This window comes from Triticum dicoccoides, chromosome 7B (genome assembly GCF_002162155.2).
Source record: "Triticum dicoccoides isolate Atlit2015 ecotype Zavitan chromosome 7B, WEW_v2.0, whole genome shotgun sequence".
In the NCBI taxonomy this organism is placed as follows: domain Eukaryota; kingdom Viridiplantae; phylum Streptophyta; class Magnoliopsida; order Poales; family Poaceae; genus Triticum; species Triticum dicoccoides.
This window is the reverse complement of record NC_041393.1, coordinates 585,638,006-585,645,961: the sequence shown is the minus strand read 5'-3', so window position 1 is coordinate 585,645,961 and position 7,956 is coordinate 585,638,006. Positions and strand designations below refer to the sequence as shown.

General features: G+C 44.2%; 1 protein-coding gene across 6 annotated transcripts; it reads left to right on the top strand.

Annotated features, from left to right (window-relative positions):
* The first annotated feature begins 447 nt into the window (after positions 1-447).
* LOC119336017 (probable aminodeoxychorismate synthase, chloroplastic) lies at positions 448-7,062 on the top strand. 6 transcript variants are annotated; one of them, XM_037608058.1, is made up of 13 exons: positions 448-768; positions 1,023-1,154; positions 1,247-1,314; positions 1,436-1,500; positions 1,636-1,702; positions 1,806-2,087; positions 2,164-2,271; positions 2,381-2,632; positions 3,026-3,105; positions 3,192-3,285; positions 3,736-3,818; positions 4,147-4,797; positions 5,903-7,062. In XM_037608058.1, exons 1-13 carry the CDS (start codon positions 534-536, stop codon positions 6,441-6,443), a joined length of 2,658 nt encoding a protein of 885 aa, XP_037463955.1. In that variant the 5' UTR covers positions 448-533; the 3' UTR covers positions 6,444-7,062. The 6 variants fall into 6 exon arrangements, with proteins under 6 accessions (XP_037463955.1, XP_037463954.1, XP_037463953.1 ...); XM_037608057.1 differs by having other exon boundaries at positions 2,164-2,284; positions 2,394-2,632; XM_037608056.1 differs by having other exon boundaries at positions 2,164-2,304.
* The last annotated feature ends 894 nt before the right edge of the window (positions 7,063-7,956 follow it).

Genomic DNA, 7,956 nt, shown 5'->3' with positions numbered 1-7,956 from the left:
TGATGCGAAATGGGGCACCGGGGTGGAGCTTTGTGCCACCGACGGGCGGGCCAGGGAAGGACAAGCGCGCGCGTCCCGCCTGTCTGCTCGCTGTCCGTTTTATCTCAAAATCGGCCCAAACTTAAACCGGGGATGGGTCGAAAGCGGACATAAAACGGATAAAAATCCGTTTGCGCCCGCACACTGGACCATCCGGTTTGTTCGTTTTGCGAAACGCACCCGGTCATGATGGGGTCATGTACTGGAGTTGCCCCACCAACCCCCACCCAGCGTCCCAGCATCAGCCCATGACCTCCCGCCGACCGCAGTGGGCCGCTGGGTTTGGTGGTGGCGGAGGAGACGGGGACGGCACTGGGGCACAGCCGCCAAGACGATAGGCGGAGCAGCACAAAATATTTCATTCATAAATAAATAATTTCCGCACCAGCAGCGAACCACCGCCCCAGAAAAGCGAGCCGCCTTTTCTCCTCGCTTCTCTTTCGCTCGCTCCTCTGATCTCTCCTCTCCCGCATCCGTCCCGCCGAGGGATAAAGATGGCCGCGCTCCGCCTCTCCGCCCCGCCGACGGCGAGGTGGTCCCCGCCGCAGCCGTCCTCCGCGCGGTGGCAGCAGCCCCCGTGCCGGGGCGGCGCCAGGCGTCCCGCGGCGCTGCGGGCCGGCGGGGATGAGGGGCCGGGCCCGGAGGAGCCGCCGGTGAGGACGCTCCTTATCGACAACTACGACAGCTACACCTACAACATCTTCCAGGAGCTCTCCGTCGTCAACGGCGGTGAGCCGCCCCACCAACCCCGCTTCCCTCTCCCTCTCCCTCTCCCTCTCAGTGAACACGCTCAGAGTATGCCTTAATCTAGCTCCGCGACCGACGAGTAGTCCCTTTGTAGCTTCCCGCAGTGCCCATTTGTTGAATTGAATTGAATTGAATTGATTATTATTGGAGATGTTCTGAACTAGATTGAGAGAGATCACACCTTTCCTACTGCTTTACTGGACGGTGTCCTTATGGCCGGTGGTCTGAATCTGCAGTGCCGCCTGTGGTGGTGCGCAACGACGAGTGGGCGTGGAGGGATGTTTACCATTGGGTGTACAAGAAGAGGGCCTTCGACAACATCGTGATCTCGCCTGGCCCTGGATCTCCGGCGTGTCCTACCGACATAGGTGAGGGCTATGCATCAATTCTAATTCACTTGCTACTTGCTACACTTGTATCTGTCAAAGAATGATGTTATATACATGTGTTGTTTTTTCAGGTGTATGTCTGCGGATACTTTGTGAGTGCGGAGATATACCCATCCTGGGTGTTTGCCTTGGCCACCAGGTGAAACAATAATGTTTGTCCTTGTGAACTTGTTTGTGAATCAGTCTTAAAAAAAGGGGAAAAAGTATGACCATGTGGTGGCATCTTGGCCTGAAACGGATGGTGTGTTTGATCGTTGCAGGCCTTGGGATTAGTCCATGGCGCTAAAATTGTCCATGCTCCTGAAGCTATACATGGACGACTTAGGTAAGACCTTGAACTCTTCTGCACGCTAATATGTACTATCAGCTTTCTGATCCGTTGCTTTGTGTGTCACAATCTTCAAGTTCTGGCTGCACTTACGGTTAACACATGGCCTGACACTTATCTTTCGTAAATCAGTGAAATCGAACATAATGGATGCTACCTCTTTAATCATATCCCATCAGGTATAAACTCTGGATTCAAGGTTAGTGTACCACTGAAGTTACCTAGCCCCTTATTGTCCGTGTTTCAGCCTGCACTTTCCACTTGTGCAACAAAAAACATTGTACTTACTGATGCTATTTCAGGTAGTGCGCTACCATTCACTTGTAATAGAAGCAAGCTCGCTGCCTGAGGATCTTGTATCAATAGCATGGACTGCTTCTCCCAGAATGCTATCTTTCCTTGATAGCGATAAGTCTGACAACACTTCATTCTGGGGATCATTGAATAACTTTTCTATAGCAGATCCTTCAGGGCGCACTAACAATCGTGAAGTTCCAATTACCATAAACAATGCTACTAAGCCAGACGGCTACAAGATTGTCATGGGCATCAAGCATTCCAGCATGCCTCATTATGGAGTGCAGGTATAGTGGCTAATTCTGTTTCATGTTTCCTCTTAAATTGTTATTTTTTCTTACAATTGATTGCCTTTTATTCCAGTTCCATCCAGAGAGTGTTGCTACTCATTATGGAAGACAGATTTTTCAGAACTTTAAGAGGATAACAACTGAATTTGGATCACAATCATCATTGTTTCAGGAAAGAAAGGTTCACAGTATTGGTAAACTGGAAAGCCCTCAAGTACCATATGTGACTAAATATTTCCTGCACATACCCTTTATACTCCGTCGTAGTTGACTTTCTAATTGGCCGGCAGGTCAATTCTGCAGATCAATGCAATTATGTCCCCAAAGGCTTGTCGCACACTGAAGGACTAGAGTTTGGCGATTCTGTTCGGGTTCACATGCTTGCAGAGAGAAACAGCGAGAAAAAACATTTGCGGTTGAGATGGAAGAGAATTGATAACTTTCTCAGCCGCACAGGTAGCTCTGAAGACATTTTCTCAGAGCTTTTTGGTCATCAAAATGCTGAAGATACATTTTGGCTGGATAGCTCATCAGTTGATCAGGTGCCAAATCAGCTTACTCTTGCTTGATCATCCAGTTACTTTACTGTGTGGATTTCATCTGATGTAAGTGAAGCTTGATGAGGATATGATTTTATGTTACTACAACTAATTGGATGCTCATTGACATGCAGATTTACTGCATAAACAACAAAAGATGCTTTTAAAAGAACCTTGCTTTTCACTCTAGGAGATGAAATGAGCAGAACAAATGTGTATAATATTTGTCTTCATCTATGTGAATTAAGTTGGAATCAGTTTTTAGTTGAGTCAGGGAACTGGATATGTATTAACTTATGTGATACCAATTCCATTTTCTTCCCTGATCGCAATGCATTTGCTCTGCATTTTAGTTATATCATAATTTTTTTCGTTCTGAGCTATTGCTTCTTGCAGAACAGGGCACGCTTTTCATTTATGGGTGGTAAGGGCGGACCTCTGTGGAAGCAAATGACATTTCACCTCTCCAATCAAAGGTAGGAAGGTACTTCTCCAAAATAGAAGCAAAGATAGTGCACTTCCATGTGTCATAAATCTTCATGGTATCCTGGATTTCTTCCAGAGCCAACTGTCGAGGAACCATTACTATTCGAGATGCTCATGGATCTGCTGTGAAAAACTCTCTCAAAGATGGCTTCTTGGAATTCCTTCACAAGGTATAAGTTGAAACGGCTCACTTGATGGTATGCTTAATATTGAACCTCACATTATGTGTATGTGATGGTAATGTTGTATTCTGCCACCGTTCCAAGCTACATATTTTCTATGTCTGCACAGCACATCGCAATAATTAATCACATTGAGGCTATATACACATTTTTTTGCAAGCCTATATACATACACATTAGCAAAGAACTAGGAATTTTTCTTTTACGAACTGAACTTAAGTGCTTGATTGCTATTGGAGATGTGTCAACACAATCCATGGATAGGCATTTGATTATGTGGCATTGTTTGCGACCCACAGAATTTGTATTCTCCACCTAATATACTGATGAATTCTCAACTACGGTTGATTTGGTATTAAGCCCATGAACCCTTGAGCTTATCAGCAAAGCAGAATCTTGCTTGTGAGCTCCAGTTACTCAATGTTTCACATTCTGCAGGAGATTCAGTCCATTAAATACGATGAAGAGGATTTTGAAGGGCTGCCATTTGACTTCCATGGTGGATTTGTTGGATATCTAGGGTAGGTAGATTTGTTATCATGGCTTCATTATATGTTTGGTATTTTAACTGTTTTCCTGCCTGCAGTTAGGTTACTTCTTAAGATAGTACTCCATCTGTAAAGAAATATAAGAGCGTTTAGATGTAGTGATCCTCTCATATTTCTTTACAGAGGGAGTATGTTCATAGTTTTTTGCTTCACAAAGAATCGCCTCAATCTCGTGTCCTTTCGTTCTCATATTTGTCTTCCATGATTTCATTACTGCTTTTGCATTTTAATGAAGTGCCATAGTATTTTTTTTAAGTTCTTTTAGCTCTTCTCTGACTCAATAACTTTCATTTGAAACCAGGTATGGTCTTAAGGTTGAATGTGATGCATCATCTAACAAAGCTAAATCAAGTACTCCTGATGCGTGCTTCTTCTTTGCTGATAACCTCGTGGCGATCGATCACAACAATGGTGATGTATATATTCTGTCATTATATGACGAATATTCTTTAAGTAATGGAAATGGGATGCACCATAATACGACACACACTTCATGGTTGCTGGAGACTGAGAAGAAGCTTCTCAGGATGGCTGCTATGTCACCAGGACTACCGACTTATGGAAAGTCACTTATTGGATCATCCAATGTGAATAAGCAAAGTTTTGTCGTAGAAAAATCAAAGGATCAATACATTAAGGATGTTCGAAGTTGCCTGGATTATATCAGAGACGGAGAAAGTTACGAGTTATGCCTGACCACTCGGATGAGGAGAGGGATAGAGTATATAAATGCTCTTCAACTGTACCTTAAATTGAGAAAGCAAAATCCAGCTCCCTATGCAGCCTGGCTTAACTTCTCCTCAGAAAACCTGAGTATATGCTGCTCTTCTCCTGAACGGTTTCTGCGGCTAGATCAAAATGCAGTTCTGGAGGCAAAACCAATCAAAGGCACTATAGCACGTGGCAGAACACCCGAGGAAGATGAATGCCTACGTTTGCAACTGAAATACAGGCAAGTATATGAAATATACATCTTCTTTTATTTTGCTGATATTTTTAAGTGTCCTTTTGGAGAGGTTACAATTGGGAGACCTAGTTTTTCCTTTTACCAATTTCTTTTTTATGCACTACTCATAATCACTACAACAAGATTCCTGAATAAGGCCTCTTTTGATTCATAGGATATGAATATTATGGGAATAGGAAAACGATAGGAAGTGGGATGTCATGTATCTCAATTCCTATAGGGAAAGAGATGCCATTTGAATATTTGATGCATATGATAGGAATTTTTCCATTGAGTCTAGGCTAATATATTTTTTTTCCTTTGAAATGTAAAGGGATTCGGTTCCTATCCTTCATAGGAATAGAAATTCATTCCTACAAACCAAATGGCTCCAATGGATTTTTTCCCTACAAAATTCCTATCCTCTAGAATTCCTACAAAATTCCTGTGAACCAAATGAGGCCTAAGTTATTTCACAATTTTTCTTTTGGATTAAGTTGCTTTGTGAACGATTTCCCTTTTGAGTGCTAGGGAAGCAAGTAAATTGTATGACCTTTAGGGTCAGTTCTTTTGGCGGCTTAAAAAATAAGCTGCCTCCTCTCTAGCTTTTGTCATAAGCCGCCTCCCTTATTTATTGGGGCTTCTGAACTAGTTATGAGATTACTAATCTAGAAGCCTCCACAAATTTTGAGAGCGGCTTATTTTTTAAGCTGGGGAGATGCAGCTTATTTTTTAAGCCGCCCAAAAGAACAGGTTTTTTCAACAATCTTGCAGAGAAACAAACTACGCCTGCTGAAACTATTTAGTTTATGCATCAGACTATATCACTGTTCTATCATCGAAAACGATATGATTATATGATAATATATGCAGTTCTTTTGTTGCTACAGCCAATAATTGTAAAAAAGATCATCATAATTTAATATGTTTTCCCTTGTGTACTTGGAGGTCTCTCTTAACTATATGAATGCCGTGCTTGCTGATGTTTCTATCCCTATCCTGCTGGTTGTTCAGTATCACTGTTATTTATGTGGCGATTATTATTCCTGCAAGCTTCTGAATTGGGGTGCCACAGTGCTGATAATGTTTTTGTTCTGCATTTGTTCAACAGTGAAAAGGATCAGGCTGAAAACTTGATGATTGTTGATCTCTTAAGAAACGACCTGGGCAAGGTCTGTGAGCCCGGAAGCGTGCACGTTCCTCGCCTCATGGACGTCGAGTCATACAAGTCAGTCCACACCATGGTGAGCACCATCCGCGGGACAAAGAAGCCCGACCTAAGCCCCGTCGACTGCATCAAAGCCGCCTTTCCAGGAGGTTCGATGACGGGCGCCCCAAAGGTGAGGTCGATGGAGATCCTCGACGCACTCGAGAGCAGCCCGAGGGGCATCTACTCAGGGTCGATCGGGTTCTTCTCGTACAACCGCACGTTCGACTTGAACATCGTGATCAGGACGGTGGTGCTGCACGATGGGGAGGCCTCGGTGGGGGCGGGCGGGGCGATCGTGGCTCTGTCGGACCCTGAGGCGGAGTATGCTGAGATGATGCTCAAGGCTAGGACACCGACGAGGGTTGTCGAGGAGTGCAGCCAACAGGCCGCGGCGCACAGCAGTCCGGACCGATCGGATTCGGTGCGGACGACTATAAGTTAGAAGACATATCCCTGCTTCTAAATGAAACTAAACCAACGTTGCAAGGTTCAGCATACATCAACCAACAGCCGTGGTGGGTTAAGGGGAAATTTTCCTTCGAGGAAAGCTGATAGTGAAGACTTGTTTTCTAGGGGAAAGCTGGAAGTGAGGATTTCATATCGGTGGCAATATCCGTATACTGCGTAGTGTTAACTATAATTCACAAAGAAATCAAAAATTGGCATACATTTTTGTTTTCCCCCAAGAATTAAAACAGTGATGTTGCGCACTGATAGCTATTGTTTCTGGGAGACGATGATGCACTGATTGTAATGATAAATCGATCGATAGACCGCTATTCACATTGCGCGACAGTTCTTGGAGACTTGGACAGAGGAGCATGCGCACTTAGAGCACCGAGATCAGGTGACTTGCCTCTTGTCAGTCACCGCGTAACATGCGGCCTCACATCTGCCATGCATTCATGATCGGAGGGACACCAGCGACCGAAGGCCTGCCCACTTAGCAACGCACTTGTTGACCATTGTGGAACAACGATACAGAGTTTGCATGAGAAAACTATTGTTGTATGTGGGAAAAAAATATTGGAATAAAATAAATATGTAAATTGATCTGTCCAGATTTATCTTATGCAGACTCGTTTATGTTTTATTTTTCATTTTGAAATATATATTTTAAATAAAAATTATAGTCTGAGAATAGTGTAATAACTCATATACTCCTCCGTTCCTAAATATAAGTCTTTTTAAAGATTCCATTACAGATTACATACGGAGCAAAATGAGTGTCAGGGCCCCGATTCAATGCCACATCGATCTAGCATGTAACACCTCATATCACTTTGCGGCCTCACGCACGGTATCCCCATGGGTGTCGCCTTACTTTTGCCCGGGACCGTTTGCACCTTTTGGCACACGTATATGATAGTGTCGCTAGCATTCATATGATAAGGAGCCCGGGCTGACATGGCTAGTCGTAAACCCAAAGTGGCACAAACTTACAGGGACAGGCATCCATGACCCAGCATCGAACGTGTCGGTCATCAGCGAGTGAATCCAGGCTGTAGCACTGGGCTAGCAGGGCCCCGGTGAACCGGGCTGTAGCGGGCTAACAGGACTCCGGTATTAATCGCGTGACATTTTCCCGAAGGGACAGACACAGAAACGAAGAAGGACACATGCCGGCTAGCCTAAGTGTTCCAGAGCAGTAGCAAGCTACCATGGCTCAGTGGAAGCACTAGGAGACATTTTCCGGTAAGAGAGGCTACTAAGGATAAACAACTAGATAGTCAGATCCCACACATACCAAGCATTTCAATAACATACACACAATATGCTCGATATGTGCAAATACAACATGGCATCACAACATGACTCTACAACTCAAGTATTTATTCATTAGGCTCCGAGGAGCGAGATATTACAAACATGGGTCTCATGACCCAACATTCAGAGCATACAAGTCAAAGCACAAGCGGAAGCTTAACTTGTCTGAGTACAGACAACTATAAATG